At 40.9% G+C, this 17,802-nt stretch overlaps 1 protein-coding gene across 2 annotated transcripts in view; it reads left to right on the plus strand.

Moving 5' to 3' along the window:
- Naa15 (N-alpha-acetyltransferase 15, NatA auxiliary subunit) overlaps positions 1-17,802 on the plus strand; it is a 102,682-nt gene that overhangs the window by 31,752 nt on the left and 53,128 nt on the right. For both annotated transcript variants that reach the window (XM_045131120.1, XM_045131121.1), the window contains exons 2-5: positions 2,198-2,282; positions 10,727-10,831; positions 14,523-14,680; positions 16,841-16,975. In XM_045131120.1, the coding sequence (XP_044987055.1) occupies positions 2,198-2,282; positions 10,727-10,831; positions 14,523-14,680; positions 16,841-16,975 (483 nt within the window). The remainder of the gene's footprint in view (positions 1-2,197; positions 2,283-10,726; positions 10,832-14,522; positions 14,681-16,840; positions 16,976-17,802) is intronic.

The raw sequence follows: 17,802 nt of genomic DNA on the forward strand, positions 1-17,802 counted from the left end.
TTTACACAGAAGTTGGGGCTGATGGAGGCTAGAATTGAGGGAATCAGAAGCAGGAGAATTCCTATCTTAATCTTCAGTTGAGTGAGATGAAAAGGAAAATATCTGATGTTTTGTTTCATTTTATTGTTTTATTCTTCTGGTGATTTTGTTAAAATTAAAAAACTTATTTACTGAAGAGAGAGAGAGAGGAGAGGCAGATAGAGAAAGTGGGCATATCAGGGTCTCCAACTTTTGCAGTGAACTCCAGACACATGCACCATCTGGCTTATATGGATTCTGGAGAATTGAACTTGGGTCTTAGGCTTCACATGCAAGTGGCTCTACTGCTAAGCCATCTCTCCCACCTGATTTTTTTTTTTCAAGGCAAAGCCTCACTCTAGCCAGACTGACCTGGAACTAATTCTATAGCTCCAGGCTGGCCCTAAACTCACAGTGATATTCTTCACCAGTGCTAAGACTAAAGGCGTGCACCATCACTCTTGGCAGAGGGAGAGGGAGAAGGAGAGAAGGAAAATGGAAAAGTCTCTAGCCATTGCAAACTAACTTCAGACACATGTGCCACTTTGTGTATCTGGTTTTATGTGGGTACTGTGGAATTGAATCTGGGTATTTAGGCTTTGCAGGCAAGCGCCTTAAATGCTGAGCCATCCCTCCAGCCCCAGAACATAACATTTCAAAATATGATTCCTATATCTTTTTGGTTTCACTTTAAAATTTTTTAAAAATTATTTTTATTTATTTGATAGAGAAAGAGGGAGAGAGAGAATGGGCACACCAGGGCCTCCAGCCACTGCAGATGAACTCCAGATGCATGCGCCCCCCATGCACATCTGCCTAATGTTGGTCCTGGGGAATCGAACCTGGGTCCTTTGGCTTTGCAGGCAAATGCCTTAACTGCTAAGCCATCCCTTCAGCCCTTAATTTATTTTTTTTCCAAGGTAGGATCCCACTGTGGCCCAGACTGACCTGAAATTCACTATGTAGTCTCAGGCTGCCCTTGAATTCTCGATGATCCACCTACCTCTGCCTCCCCAATGCTGGGATTAAAGGCATGCGCCACCATGCCCTGCGAATTTTTTTTTTAATTACTTATTTGAGAGAGAGAAGCAGATAGAGAAAGAGAAAGGGTGTGCTAGGGCCTTCAGCCTCTAAGTGAATTCCAAATGCATGTGCCACCTTGTGCATCTGGCTTATGTGGGTCCTAGGGAACAAACCTGGGTCTTTTGGGTTTGCAGGCACATGCCTTAACCACTGAGTGATCTCTCCAGCCCCTTACCTTATTAATTTTTTCCCTGTATTTAAAAAAGTATTTTATTTAGTTATTTATATGACAGAGAGAAAGAGAATGGGTGTGCCAGGAATTCTAGCCATTGCAAACGAACTCCAGATGCATGCCCCCCCCCTTTGTGCATGCCCCCCCCCCTTGTGCATCTGGCTAATGTGGATCCTGGGGAATTGAACCTGGATCCTTTGGCTTTGTTGGCAAATGCCTTAACTGCTAAGCCATCCCTCCAGCCCTCTTACCTTATTTTTTAAAAACTACTTTTATTTACTTATTTATTTGAGAGAGAGAGCACGCGTGCACGCGAGCACACACTAATGAGAGTATCAGGGCCTCCTGCCACTGCACACAGACTGTAGACACATACACCGCTTTGTGTACATCTGGCTTTATGTTGGTACTCGAGAATCCAACCCAGGTCAATAGGCTTTATAAGTAAGCACCTTTAAACCACCAGGCCATCTCTCCAGCTCTGGTTTTGCTTTTCATAACGTGCAGCTGTTGGGCTTTTTGTCATATTTCATAGCTATTATTTCAGTTTAGTTTAGTTTTTCTGAGGTAAGGTCTTATTCTAGCCCAGGCTGACCTGGAATTCACTCTGTAGTCTCGGGCTGGCCTTGAATTCACAGTGATCCTCCTACCTCTCTGCCTCCAGAGTGATGGGATTACAGGTGTGCACCACCACGCCTGGCTCATTTTATTTTTAATGTTGAAGATGGAGCCCTGGGTCACGTGTATGCTAGGCAGGTGCTCTGCCCACTGATCTATATTCCTATCCCCCTCCAGTGGTCTTTACTGGGACTTGAGAGAATTTGGAAACAACATTCTGTTATATTCATTAGTGTAAAAATTTAATACTGCATTTATAGTTTTTACAGTTTTTGCTAAACTCAGTTTTGTTTTTTGTTTTGACAGAGATGTTATGAACACAAACAATATAGAAATGGATTGAAGTTCTGCAAACAGATCCTTTCTAATCCCAAATTTGCCGAGCATGGAGGTAAGAAGTATTGTATGCTTAGGTAGACTCAGTTTTGTTGCATTTCTTTCTGATTTTCTTTATTGGGTTCTATTACCCAGCTATCTATTTTCCAGACAGAATGGACGATTTTAACTCCTATAAGAAGATAAAATTTGCTAGGCATGGTGGTGCACCCCTTTAATTCCAGCACTGGGAGGTAGAGGTGGGAGAAGCACTGTGAGTTTGAGGCCAGTTTGAGACTACATAGTGAATTCTGAGTCAGCCTGGGCTAGAGCAAGACCCTGCTTGAACCCCTCCCCCAAAAAGATAAAATTTAATTCTGAATTTTGTGTTTAATGTCAAGAAAAATGATAGGTCATTTCATTTGAGTTCTGGTTTATTCCTTTTTTTTTTTTTTTAAAGATATTTTTATTTATTTGAGACAGAGAGGGAGAGAGAGAGAAAGAGGCAGACAGAGAGAGTATGGGCATGCCAGGGCCTCCTGCTACTGTAAATGAACTCCAGACAAATGCACCACTTTGTGCATCTGGCTTTACATGGGTACTGGGGAATAAAACCTGAGTCATTAAGCTTTGCAAACAAGTGCCTTTAACTGTTGTGCCCTTATTTCTGTTTTGAATGTTAGCTCTGTAACAGAATTTCACAGGTATGCTTATTTACATAAAATTCTTTTTTTCCTTTTTAAAATATTTTACATTTATTTATTTATTTATTTATTTATTTATTTATTTATTTATTTATTTATTTGACAGAGAAAGGGGGTGAGAGAATGGGCGCACCAGGGCCTCCAGCCACTGCAAACAAACTCCATATACATGCACCCCTTTGTTCATCTGGCGTTTAACGTGGGTCTGGTGAACCAAACTTGGGTGCTTTGGCTTTGTAGGCAAGTGCTAAGCCATCCCTCCAGCCCTGAAATTATTTATTTATGTTTTATTTGAGCAGGGGGTGGGGGGCGAGGAAGAAGCAGAGAGAGAATGGGTGTGCCAGGGCCTCCAGTCACTGAGATGAACTCCCGATGCACGTAGCACCTTGTACGTCTGGCTTAGGTGAGTACTGGGGAATTTAACCTGGGTCCTTAGGCTTCTCAGCAAGTGCCTTAACTGGTAAGCCATCTATCTAGTGCCCTCCTTCCCCTTTTTAAGGTAGAGTCTCGCTCTAGCCTAGGCTGACCTAGAATTTATTATGTAGTCTCAGGCTGTCATCAAACTCACAGAGATACACCACTTCTGCCCTCAAGTGCTGGGATTAAAGCCATGCGCCACCTCTGGTTCTCCAGCCTCAAGTAAAAATCTTTATAAGAAAAATTTACACTTAAGGGCTAGGCCAATAGCTCAGTCAGTTGCTTGCCTTACAAGCATGAGAACGTAAATTCAATGTACAGAATCCATATAAACATACTAGAAGTGGTAGTATACACTTGTGATCCTAGCACTAGGGAGGTGGAGAAATGTGGATCCCTGAGGCTTTCTGGCTAGCCAGTTGTTCAGCTCCAGGCCATTGATAGCCTCTGTCTCAAGAAAAGAAAGTTGGGCAGCCTTCTGAGGCACACCACCTCCGGCCTCTACATGCACACCTATATACCGCCATACATACCCACATTCAAACAAACATACATGTACACACATAGATATGCATGAATAAATAACTAAAAGTTGGAACTGTGAGCTAAAGGAATTTAATTCCTTGCAAAAAATTTATTCAGAAAGTGTTTGTGGCCTCTTTATATTGTGTGTGTGTGGTATGTATGTATGCATGCATGCTCACTCCCATTCTAGCCCAGGGTAACCTGAATCATATTGTTAGTACCGGCCTGAAACTCAAAGCCATTTTCATACCTCTGCCTCCCAAGTGTTAGAGTTAAAGGTGTGCACCAGCACACCTGGCTATATTGTATATTATTTACATTATATATTTAAGCCATTTGTGTATTATAATGGACATAACTTTTGTCTGTATGAAGATAATTAGATAATTGTAGAACAGCTGATGTGTATGTGACAAAACTTGAAGCAAAGGAAAAATAAGATTTTGTAAGTCTGGTCTGTACAGATTTAGGGAACATGTCTCATCAGTAACTAGTGGGCATTTTTCTCTTAGTATTAGTGAGGATTGGGAACATAATCCCTGTGAGCTAGCTTTCTTCATCCGCCCTCCCTGCCCCTGTTGGTTTTCTTCATTCTTTTGCCTTCGTTTACTATGCTCACTATATTTCAGTTTTCGTGCATACTGCAGGTTTTTAGAGATGAAAAGCAGTGAGGGTAAAATTACCTAAACTTCCTTTTCCTTTAAAAATCATATCTTGGGGCTAGAGAGATGGCATGGTGGTTAAGGCACTTGCCTACAAAGCCCAAGGACCCGAGTTTGACTCCCCAGTCAGTACCCACATAAAGGCAGATGCATAAGGCGTCACATGCATCTGGAGTCTGTTTGCACTGGTGCATTCATTCTCTCCTTCCCTCACTGTGCCTCTTTCTTTCTCACTCTTTCTCAAATAAAAATAAATAAGTAAAATAAAAATAAAAGTTTTTTTAAAAATCATATCTTCAATCTAGATATTAGGTTTTCTTATTCATCTTTTTCTTTTTTCCCCTTGGAGATAGGGTCTCATCTATCAGGCTGATCTTGAACTGGCCTGTACTGGAGGATGACCTTTAACTCCTTCCTGACCCCCCTTCCTTCACCTCCAGTACTGGGAGTATAGGCATATGCCATCATGCTTGGTTTATGCAGTGCCGGGGATCCAGCTTGAGGCTTTGTGTATGTTAGCTAAGCACTCTCCCAACTGTGCTACATCCCACCACGTGTATTTACTTATTTCTAAAGTGTGCCTACTGGTTATGTTAGGAATAGAGCAAAAGATGTCATGCTTCATTTCTTTTCTTCATCTTCTTCCTTCCCCCTCCCTCCTCTCTCCCTTCCTGCCTTCCTCCCTTCTCTCTCTCTCTCTCTTGGGTTTTTTGAGGTATGGTATCCTTCTAGCCCAGGCTGACCTGGAATTCACTATGTGGTCTCAGGGTGGCCTTGAATTCATGGTGATCCTCCTGCCTCTACCTCTCAACTATTGAGATTAAAGGCGTGCACCACCACATACGGCTTACTTCATCATTTCTAAAGCACATTTTTTCCCACCTTATTTCATTATTTCTAAAATGTACCCCTGCCTCATATTTTAACATCTCTGAAATTAAGTTATTTGTGAGGTATTATACGGTCACTAAAAATAGTTGGGTTGTTTTGGTTTTTTGAGGTAGACTCTCACTCTAGCCCAGGCTGACCTGGAATTCACTATGGAGGCTCAGGGTGGCCTCAAACTCATGGCAATCCTCTTACCTCTGCCTCCCAAGTGCTGGGATTAAAGGCGTGCACCACCACACCCGGGTTTAAAAATAGTTTTGTTTTGTTTTTGAGGTAGGGTCTTGCTCTAGTCCAGGCTGACCTGGAATTCACTGTGTAGTTTCATGGTGGCCTTGAACTAATGGCAGTCCTTTATCTTTAGTCTTCATCTTTTATTTCTAGTTATTGTTATTATTATTTTGGTTTTTTGAGGTAGGGCCTAACCCAGGCTGTCCTGGAATTCACTATATAGTTTCATGGTGGCCTTGAATTCTCAGTAATCCTACCTCTGCCTCCCAAGTGCTGGGATTAAAGGCATGTGCCACTATGCCTGGCTTCCAGCTCTTTTTTTTAATTCTAAAATTTTTAACAAAATCAACAAATTATTTTCTTTGTTGTTAAATTTTATCTTATTTTCTTGGTTTTTCGAGGTAGAGTCTCACTCTAGCCCAGGCTGATCTGGAATTTTCTCTGTAGTCTCGGGGTGGCCTTGAACTCAAAGCATTTCTTCTACATTTTCCTCTCACTCAAGTGCTGGGATTAAAAGTGTGAGCCACCACGCCTGGCTTGCAAAATTTTATTTTACTTGTCTTAAAAAAGTTTGGCAAATAAATCATAAATGGATTTTTAAAAAATTCATTTATTTACTTTTGAGAGTGAAAGAAAGAGAGGGAGAATGGGCTTGCCAGGGCCTCCAGCCATTGCAGATGAACTCCAGACACATGTGCCATCTTGTGAGTCTGGCTTACATGGGTCCTGGGGAATTGAACCGAAGTCCTTTGACTTTGTAGGCAAGTGCCTTAACCACTAAGGTATCTCTCCAGCTCCATAAGTGGATATATTCTTCTTTTAGCTTTACTTTAAAACATCATAAAACTAGAAATTTTTTTTTTTTTTTTTTTTGAGGTAGGGTCTTGCTCTAGCCCAGTTTAATCTGGAATTTTCTCTAGTCTTAAGCTGGCCCTCAAACTCACATTTATCCTTCCACCTCTGTCTCCCAAGTGTTGAGATTAAAGGAGTGTACCACCATGCCCAATTTAGTTTTTCTTTATTTATTTGAGAGAAAAATGCAGAGAGAGAAAGAGATGGAGTGAGAGGAAGAGAATGGGTGTGCCAGCGTCTCCTGCCACTGCAAACTAGCTCCAGACACATGCACTACATTTTGCATCTGGCTTACATGGTTACTGGGGAATCTAACCAAGGTCCTTTGGCTTTGCTGGCAAGTGCCTTAACCACTAAGCCATCTCTCTAACTCCTAGTTTTTCTTTTTTAAAAACAATACTTCCCATAATGCTTTTTTTTTTTTTTTTTCCCCCTGAGGTAAGGTCTCACTCTAGCTCAGGGTGGCCTTGAACTCACTGTGGTCCTCCTACCTCTGCCTCCTGAGTGCTGGGATTAATGGTGCGTGCCACCACACCCCACCAGGGTTTGTTTATTTTGGCAAGCCCTACTGGCTGGCATTTGTTTGTTTATTTATTTATTTTTATTGACAGCTTCCATAATTGTAAATAGTATCCCATGGTAATTCTTCCCTTTCCTATTCCCTCCCTCCCCCCACTTTCCCTTTGAAACTCTACTCTCCATCATATCCCCTCCCCCTCTCAATCAGTCTCTCTTTTATTTAGATATCATCATCTTCCTATTATGATGGTCTTGGGTAGGTAGTGTCAGGCACCGTGAGGTCATGGATATCCAGGCCATTTTGTGTCTGGAGGAGCACATTGTAAGGAGTCCTACAACTTCCTTTGGCTCTTACATTTTTTCCACCACCTCTTCCACAATGGACTCTGAGCCCTGGAAGGTGTGATTGAGATACTTCAGTACTGAGCACCCCTCTGTCACTTTTTAGCACCATGGTGCCTTCTGAGTCATCCCAAGGTCACCGCCATCAGGAAAGAGAAGCTTCTCTAACCAAAAGTGAGAGGAGCATTAATATATGGGTATGAAGGTTAAGAGAAGTGCTTACTGGGCAGTTTGGTGAGCATAGTATATACATTTAACCAGACAGCAGATGTTATACTCCTACCTAGTGCTCATGACTACTCCTTTTGTAGGTTTTCAGTATCAGGGATATATTCCCTCCCATGGAGTGGGCCTCTAGTCCAATTAGAGGGCGGTTGGTTTCTCCCATATCAGATGTACCACTATTGCACCTGTTGGCTCATTTGGCCTGGCTGGCCAAATATAAGGCTTGCAGTGTCCACTGTTGGGTATCTTCACTGGTGATTTCTCTCTCTCCCATTGAACTGCATGCAGCATGGCTTTTTCCAGCTTTCTGTCAGCTGGTCCTCGTGAAGGAGGTTTCAGTTCAGTTCCAGCAGGGTTTCTCAGTGACCTTGCAGCCCAAGTATGTGAAGTCTTTGGCAATAGGGTCTTACCATCTATTCCTGGTGGGAAACCAAGGGCTTCAGCAGTAGTCTGTAATGTTTTGGGGGCATCAGGGACCTCCCTGGACAACAACTCGATGGTATCTCATCCCTGACACTGAAAATTTTCTAGTAACAATCTATGGCTCCATTCCATATTCCATTGTCCAATAAAGTATGTTTGCACCTGACTTATTTATATCCTCTTAGATCTTGATTAGCCTTCCTCTACCTTTCCTTTTGCTTGTTTTAAAAAAATCTTGTTTTTATTTATTTATTTATGAGAGAGAGAGAGAGAGAGAGAGGGAGGGAGGGAGGGAGAGGGAGGCGCACTCAGAGAGAATGGGCACACCAGGGCCTCTACCGCTGCAAACAGATGCAAGATGTATGCGTCCCCTTGTGCATCTGGCTTATGTGAGTCCTGGGGAATTGAATTGTGGTCCTTAGGCTTCAAAGGCAGACACCTTAACTGCTAAGACATTTCCCCAGCCCCTAAAATGCTTTTTAATATGGTGATTGCAAATGGCATGCTTCTGACATCTACTTGTATGCTTCATTGTAATCCCATAGAATTATTTAATAATAAATTTAAATTTAAATCAGAAATGTAGGTAAGGTGTCTAGAATATATTCATGATTGAATAATATATTTAACTTTCATGTAACTTAGGTTCACAGAATTAAAGTCTGTCTTCATTTCATATTTTAATTTAATTTTAAAAATCACTCATTTATTTGAAGGGGAGAGAGTGTGAGTGAGTATGGGCATGCCAAGACTTCCTGCCATTATAAACAAATTTCAGATGCATGTACCGCTTTGTGCATATGGCTTTACATGGGTGCTGGGGACTTGAAATTAGGCTGTCAATTTTTGCAAGCAAGCATCTTTAGCTGCTGAGCCAACTCTCTAACCCTTATATCTTATTTTTTTTATATTTTAAAATTATTTATAAGTTGAGAGAGAGGGAATGGGTATGTTAGGGCCTCTAGTCATGGTAAACAAATTGCAGAGGCATGTGCTACTTTGCCTCTTGCTTTAGCTGGGTACTAAGGAATTGAACCCACGCTTGTCAGGCTTTGCAAGCCAAGTACCTTTTACTGCTAAGCCATCTCCAGCCTAGCATTTTATATTTTAAATTAATAGCTATATGAAGTCATTCTGTGAGGGCCTGAAGATGTGTCTCAGTAGGTAGTTTATTTGTCTAGTGTGCAAGAAATCCTAGCAGCATTTAAACAGGGCATGCATGGTGACACATACCTGTAATCATCGCACTTAGAAGAATGTGGAGGATCTGGTTTCAAGATCATCCTTGGCTGTATACTGAATTGGAGACTACCCTGGAATACATGAGACTCTGTCTCCAAAAGACAAAAACAAAACATAAAACAGGCATACTGTAGCATTCCTCTAAAACTAATAATAATAGAGTGATTGATTGTATGCTACTGGATTATCTTACTGGTGTGAGCATTTTATGTTTTTATCTTTAAAAAATTGTGAAAGTTGGGGCTGGAGAGATGGCATAGCGGTTAAGTGCTTACCTGTGAAGCCTATGGACCCCGGTTCAAGGCTCGGTTCCCCAGGTCCCACGTTAGTCAGATGCACAAGGGGGCGCTCACGTCTGGAGTTCGTTTGCAGAGGCTGGAAGCCCTGGCGCGCCCATTCTCTCTCTCACTCTCTATCTGCCTCTTTCTCTCTCTGTCACTCTCAAATAATGAAATAAATAAATAAAAATCTTTAAAAAAAATTGTGAAAGAGTCTCCAATAGCAGAATCTAAAAGTTTATGCTTATTTGGGTTGTCATTTTTTAAAAATATTTTACTTATTGGTAAGCAGAGAGATAGAAGAGAGAGACTGAATATGAATGGGTGTGCCAGGGCCTCCAGCAACTGCCAACAAACTCCAGATGCGTGCGCCCCCTTGTGCATCTGGCTAACGTGGGTCCTGGGGAATCAAACCTGGGTCCTTTTACTTTGCAGACAAACACCTTAACCGCTAAGCATTCCCTCCAGCCCTAAAAAGTATTTTTATTTCTCTCTAAATCTGAAAGCTCCAGTAATCTTTTTGAAAATATTTATTCTAAGCATAATGCAGGGTTTTTTTGTTTGCTTGCTTTTGTTTTTTGTGTTAGGGTCTTCTAGTGATGCTGACCTGGAATTTACTATGTAGTCTTAGGGTGGCCTTGAACTCATGGCAATCCTTTGTCTTTAGTCTTTAGTCTTTATCTTTTTTTATTTTTATTTTTATTTTTTTGTGGTTTTTCAAGGTAGGGTCTCATTCTAGGCCAGGCTGACCTGGAATTCACTCTGTGTTCTCAGGCTGCCCTCGAACTCACTGCGGTCCTCCTACCTCTGCTTCCCAAGTGCTGAGATTAAAGGTGTGCATCACTATGCCTGGCTCTTTGTTTTTTATTATTTCATTCTTCCTTTTTTCTTTTACTACTACTTCTTCTTTACTACTTCTTTCTTCCTTTATTCTTCTTCTTCATTATTATTATTATTATTATCATCATCATCATCATTGGTTTTTCTGGGGTCTCGCTTTAGCCCAGGCTGACCTGGAATTCACTCTGTATTCTCACGGTGGCCTCAAACTCACGGTGATCCTCCTACCACTGCCTCCTGAGGGCTAGGATTAAAGGTGTGTGACACCATACCCAGCCTAAATTTGTTTTTGAAATAATAGTTACTTTTATTGTTGTTAATGATTTTTATTTTCAATGATTTCTTTACATTATTATTATTATTATTTACAACTAGAAACCCTGGCTATGAAAGGCTTAACGTTGAACTGTTTGGGAAAGAAGGAAGAAGCTTATGAGCTGGTCCGCAGAGGTTTGAGAAATGACCTAAAGAGTCATGTGTGTATCCTTTTGAAATACATTTGAAGGACTGAGTGGGGTGTTTTGAGCTAATTCCACCAGCTGAGAACCTAACAGTATAAAGCCCTCTTACTGTGCAGCTCCAGAGAAAATAGTTCTTCCGTTGAGTAACAGCTGCTGCTTTCATTCAGTTAACATTTTTCATGTATCTCAGATAAATAACACTTGCCTTTTAATACCTATGAAAGCTCTTCCTACTCTTAGTATGCTCAAGCTACTCACTAATATAATGGCATTAGACATAAGTGTTCCTGAGAAATGATTAAAGTGTGGTGGTACATACTTCATGAATGGGGTCAGTGCCCTTTAAAAGCCCAAGGAAGCCTGTTAGCCCCTCTGGAACCGTGAAGATAACAGATAGTGTGTGCTGTGGGTGATTGGCAACTTGGTCTTGTTTCTAGCATCCAGAATTATGAACAGCAAATTTCTTTTGTCCATGAATTCCCAGTGTAAGGTATTTTGTTACAGAAGGCTGAATGCCCAAAGAAAGGTGTCATTTTGATATCATTATTATAGTAATGTAGAGTTATTATCATATGCTGGCTTATAGCATATACTTTAGAGTATAGACTTAAGAGTGTGGTAAACTTCACTCTGATCTGAAATTCGGTGTCTTTTGTGATCTTAAGGCTCATTTTCCTTATGTAAATTAGGGGCAGTCATACTCATGTATTGATAAAATGTATATGAAATGTTAATGATGAAATGTGTAATACAACTTTTAGGATATTAAGGTAGGTATCAGGGTTGGAGTAAATAGAAATAATCTGGTAGACTGGCTGGAGAGATGACCCTTGTGGGTAAGAGCACGTCCTGAATAATCATAAGAATCTGAGATAACTTTATTTTTGTTGTTGTTGCTGTTTGTTTGTTTTTTGTGTTTTTCAACGTAGGGTCTCACTCTAGCCGAGGCTGACCTGGAATTCACTATGTTGTCTCATAGTGGCCTCGAACTCATGGCAATCCTCCTACCTTTGCCTCCTGAGTGCTGGAATTAACGGCGTGCACCACCACACCCTGGGATAACTTGATTTTTTTTCCAGCAACCATAGAAATAATGGGTGTGGTTACACACATCTGTAAACTTAGTTCTGTGGGGAACAGAGTTGAGAACTGTTTGGGCTCCAGAAAATGACCAATTTCAGCATCAAAAGGAATCTGTCTCAAGGAACTGTGTGGACTGTCCCATGAGATAACCAAAGTTCTCCTTGGATTTCCGTACATTTTGGGCACATGCATCCAGTACCACACTGCATACTACACACATGATACCCTCCCCCCCCCAAAAAAAAAAGAAGCATTGCCTGAGGGATGAGAGAGGAAAAGTTGCTGTTTGCTGTTTTTCCAAGGTTTGCTGGGGCCACCTGGGGAGCTAGGCAGTGGGAGCAGATTAAGGATGGTGGTGTTTATTAGCTTTCAAGGCCACCTTTCCTCTAGATGAGAATTTTGTCAAGCTTTACTTTGTCGCTTGTAATCATGGATTAAATTACTTCTCTTTTAATAGTTACACTATTAAATATGTATTTTATTTTATTTAAAAAAGTTTTTTACTTGTGAGCAGACAGTAAGTAAATGAATGAATGGGTGTGCCAGGGCCTCCAGCCACTGTAATCGAACTCCAAATGCATGTGCCACTTTGTGCACTTGGCTTTATGTAGTACTAGGGAATTGAATATGGATCCTTAGACTTTGCAGGCAGGTGCCTTAACTACTAAGTCATCTTTCCAGCCCTAAGTGTAATTTTTCTCATGGGTAGTGTCTTGCTGTAGCCCAGGCTGACCTGGAATTCACTATGTAGTCTCAGGGTGGCCTTGAACTCACTTTTATTCTCCTACCTCTGCCTCCCTAGTGCTGGGATTAACGGCGTGCGCCACCATGCCACATTTAAATGTGTGTGTATAAATGAATGTATGTATGTATGTATGTTGTGTGTGTATGTATATGTTTATATACACATGTGCATGTGTGTGTATATGTATGTATATGTGTGTATACACACACACACACATATATATATGGCTGCACCACCATGCCCAGCTGAGAATTTGTTTGTTTTGAGGTAGAGTCTCATTGGTCCAGGCTGACCTGGAATTCACTATGTGGTCTCAGGGTGGCCTTGAACTCATGGCGATTCTTCTATCTCTGCCTCCTGAGTGCTGGGATTAAAGGCGTGTGCCACCATGCCTGGCAGAGAATTTTTTAAGTATTTTATTTTTATTTATTTAGTTGAGAGAAAAAGAGGAGGAGAGGGAGGGAGGGAGGGAGGGAGGGAGGGAGGGAGGGAGGGAGGGAGGGAGGGCCAAGGACTCTAGCCACTACAATCTAAACTAAAGTCCAGGTGCATGTGCCCTTATGTGGGTTCTGGGGAATTGAACCTAGGTCCTTTGGTTTTGTAGGCAAGTGCCTTAAGTGCTCAGTCATCTCTCTAGGCCTAACTGTTGAGAATTGTTTTTTGTTTTTTTTTTTAAATTTTTTATTTATTAACAGACACAGAGAGAAAGACAGATAGAGGGAGAGAGAGAGAATGGGCGCGCCAGGGCTTCCAGCCTCTGCAAACGAACTCCAGACGCGTGCGCCCCCTTGTGCATCTGACTAACGTGGGACCTGGGGAACCGAGCCTTGAACCAGGGTTCTTAGGCTTCACAGGCAAGCGCTTAACTGCTAAGCCATCTCTCCAGCCCGAGAATTGTTTTTAATCTTTATTTAATTAAATTAATTTATTTATGAGAGAGAATATGGTCGCGTTAGGGCATCCAGCCACTGCAAACTAACTCCAGTTGCATGTGCCACTTTGTGCATCTGGCTTAAGTGGGTCCTGGGGAATCAAACCTGGGTCCTTTGGCTTTGCAGACAAGTGCCTTAAATGCTAAGCCATCTCTCCAGTCCAGTAATTTTTAATACTCTTTAAGTGAATGACTATTTTGGCTTTATTTATAATTGATACTCTGTTCTAAAATAAAGACCTATTTTTAGCCCACGAAAAATTTTCCAGGATATTTTATAATTATATATTATAGAGATTTTTTTCCCTTTATTTATTTTTTGTTTTTCTAGGTATAGTCACATTCTATCACAGGCTGACCTGGAATTCACTCTTTAGTCTCAGGCTGGCCTTGACCTCCTTCCTCATCCTCCGAAGTGCTGGGATTAAAGGTGTATACCAGCCTGCCTGGCCTATTTTTCAAAAATATTTTATTTTTATGCATTTGTTAGAAGAAAGGGGGGGCGTCTCCTTTTTTTAAAAAAGCATTTTTACTTATTTTTGAAGGGACAAGGAGGGAATAAGGATGACATGACATGCTAGGGCCTGATGGTGCTGCGAATGAACTCAGGTGCATGGGCCACTTTGTGCATCTCATTTCTTTTATTTAGTACTTGTTTTGTGCCAGCCATGAGCACTTCTTTGTGTGTAGTCATCACTGGTATGGTTGACTGTGTAGACTTACTCTTTATATTTTATAAATGAGAAACTTAATGGGACTAACCTGTGCCAGATTGCAGGATTAATTAGGCTCCAAGAGAGGTATGTTTTTGGTGAAGTTTTTATCATCTTTGTATCCATGATACCCATCCCCCTCTCCCAAGTTCACAATTTTACAAGTTGTTGTAATTCTCCAGTTTTCTTGGGAGTTATATTTGACTTGTAGGTTATATCCTTAATGAAGTTCTTTCAGGTTGGCATGTTTATGGACTTCTTCAGAGGTCAGACAAGAAGTATGACGAAGCCATTAAGTGCTACAGAAATGCACTAAAATGGGATAAAGACAATCTTCAAATCTTAAGGGACCTTTCCTTACTGCAGATCCAAATGCGAGATCTTGAGGGCTATAGGGTAAGTAAAACAAAGATTTTTTTTCCCCTAAGAGGATAATCTTGTTTATTAGAATTTTGAGATTTTTTTTTGTTTTGATAAATTTTCTTTTTTCTCTCTTTGTTTTTGGCTTTTCGAGGTAGGGTCTCACTCTAGCCCAGGCTGACCTGGAATTCACTATGGAGTCTCAGGTTACTCTCGAACTCATGGCAGTCCTCCTACCTCTGCCTCCCAAGTGCTGGGATTAAAGGTATGCACCACCATGCCCGGCCTTTTTAATTTTTCAAAATAATCTGACTACCTGTTATGGTTATGTCTATGTTTTGAACAGTCAAATCTTAAATTTTTTTTCCTAGGTAGGATCTAGCCCAGGCTGACTTGAAACACACTCTGTAGAACCAGGGTGGCCTCAAACTCACGGCGATTCTCCTACCTCTGCCTCACAAGTGCATAGATTAAAGGTGTGCACCTGGGTCCCCACCCTTCAACCCCTCTCCCCTCCACCAGGGTCTCACTTTAGCCCTGGTTGACCTGGAATTTACACTGTGGCCCAGGCTGGCTTTTTATTTTAACTCAATGATCTTCTTCCCTCAGTGTCCTCAGTGGTAGGATTCAAAGGTGTGAGCCACTATGCCTGGTTTGGAACAGTCAGATCTTTTTTTTTTTCTTTTAAATTTTCATTTATTTGAGAGGAGGGTGAGAAAGAATGGGTTCACTAGGGCCTCTAGTCACTGTAAATGAACTCTAGATGCATGTGCCACTTTGTGTATCTGGCTTTATGTGGGTACTGGTGGATTGAGTCCCCAGGGTTTGTTAGGCTTTGAAGGCAAGTGCCTTACTGCTGAGCCATCTCTCCAGCCTATATCAGTCAGATCTTAAAAAATTATTTTATTAGCCAGGTATAGTGGCCCACACCTTTAATGACAGCACTCGGGAGGCAGAGGCAGGAGGATCACCTTGAGTTCAAGGCCACCCTGAGATTATATGGTGAATTCCAGGTCAGCCTGGACTAGAGTGAAACCCTAACTTGAAAATAAAAACAAAAACAAACAAAAAAATTATTTTATTGTGAAACAAATTTGGATGACTACAGGATTACTTTGCTAAGAATTATCAATGTTCAAGTATACTTTTTGTGTGATAGTACTATGTTATAATTATGTGACTCTTTCAGCATTTTCTGGAAAGGAAGGTTTGTAAAGTTGTTTTTGCTGCTTTTCACATATATTGAAACTTCATCTGCTTAGTAGCATCTTTGCTAACCCTTACATGCACTCTGGGTTATTTTCTGTATATAACTCCCCCCCCCCCTTTATATGTTGTAGTTAAATGCTGAGATAAGTAACTTTCTAAATATTTTTTATTAAAATTATTTCTTTTGTACTATCTTAACTATTCAGTCTTTTCTTGGACTGGAAAGCTTTTTGAAAGATCTTAAAATTAGTATTGGAAGTTTGTTTTTAAACAATTTAATTTATCTATTTTGTTTTTCGAGGTAGAGTCTTACTCTAGCTCAGGCTGACCAAATTCCAAATTTACTGTTGTAGTCTCAGGCTGACCTCATACTCACCAAAATCTTCCTACCTCTGCCTCCTGAGTGCTGGGATTAAAGGCCACCCACGCCCAACAAACTATTTAATTTGTATTTATTTGGGGCGGGGAGAGAATGGGTACAGAAGGGTGCATTAACTGCTGCAAACAAATGCCAGATGCATGTACCATGATGTGCATCTGGCTTATGTGGATTCTGGTGAATCTAATCTGGGTTCTTAGACTTTGCAGGCAAGTGCTTTAAGTGCTAAGCCATCTCTGTAGCCCAAGTGTTAGAAGTTTTATTGTGGGCTATATTTTTTTCCTTGTAAATGTCATATAATATGGAAGCTGAAACTTTTTTTTAAAAAATGCTTTATTTGTTTATTTGCAAGCTGGGAGAAAGACAGTGAACAGGCATGCCGGGACCTCTAGCCACTGCATACAAACTCCAGCTGCATGTGCTGCTTTGTGCATCTGGCTTTCGTGGGTTGCCACCATGTTACAAAATGAATACTTATAAGGGAAATTAAAGTGACTTTTTAAAATTTTCTTAGGGAACTTGGGATTGAACTCAGGGCTAGATGTTTTCTTTTGTAGGAGTGTTTGCTTGAACTGTAAACCTAAGAGCCAAGTTTTTTCCCCTTAAAGGAAACGAGGTATCAGTTACTACAGCTTCGGCCTGCACAGAGAGCGTCATGGATTGGCTATGCTATTGCTTATCATTTACTAGAAGATTATGAGATGGCAGCAAAGATTTTAGAAGAATTTAGGAAAACACAGCAGGTAATAACAAGCCACTTTATTAGGTTCAATTCTAAGCATAATTAGAAGTTTATATATAATCTAGCTAAACTTTTTACTTGGAAATAATTTTAGACTTAAATAAAAGTTGCAAGAGTTTACAAAGATCTTAATTCAGGAGTTTCTTATGTTACTTAATGGTAAATATTTGGTACATATACTTTATAGTTTGTATAAGTATATTGTATAAAATTTTCTTACTTAATATTTTAAGTGTTCCAGAGTATATGCCCTAAGAATAACTCTGTAGTACATACTGGGTGGTATTGTAGAGACTTAAAACTGTTACTGCCTCAGCTGTAGTGGGTATTCAACAGTTACTATTTTATCCCTTCTAGCAAACTCCACACCCCATTCCAGTGTCTAGTTTTGGAAGCATACCATGAATGTAGTTCTTGTTTCTTTCTTGTTTTTTGTTTTTTTCAAGGTAGGGTCTCCCATGCCCACCTGGATTTCACTCTGTGGTCCCCAGTCTACCCTTGAACTCATGGTGTAGCAGATAGCCTCACGCTGCTGGGATGAACGTCTAGACCAGACACAGTTTATGGGAGGAAGAAGGGATTTACTTTACACTTACAGATCCAGGGGACGTTTCATAATGACTGAAGAGGTTGGCCCATTTGAGAGAGAGAAGCCACTACCAAAAAGCAAGCAAGCCCACTTCAGGAACCCCTGCAAAGCTCTAGCACTTTGAATATCTTTAGACTAGAACTCCAAATACATTCCCATACCTTAGGGCTGTATCTGAGGACCTGCCCACAGTGACACCTCTAGACAGGTGGCTAGAACTCTAAATTACAAACTTTTTC

Source organism: Jaculus jaculus, chromosome 12, assembly GCF_020740685.1.
Source record: "Jaculus jaculus isolate mJacJac1 chromosome 12, mJacJac1.mat.Y.cur, whole genome shotgun sequence".
NCBI classification, from domain to species: Eukaryota; Metazoa; Chordata; class Mammalia; order Rodentia; family Dipodidae; genus Jaculus; species Jaculus jaculus.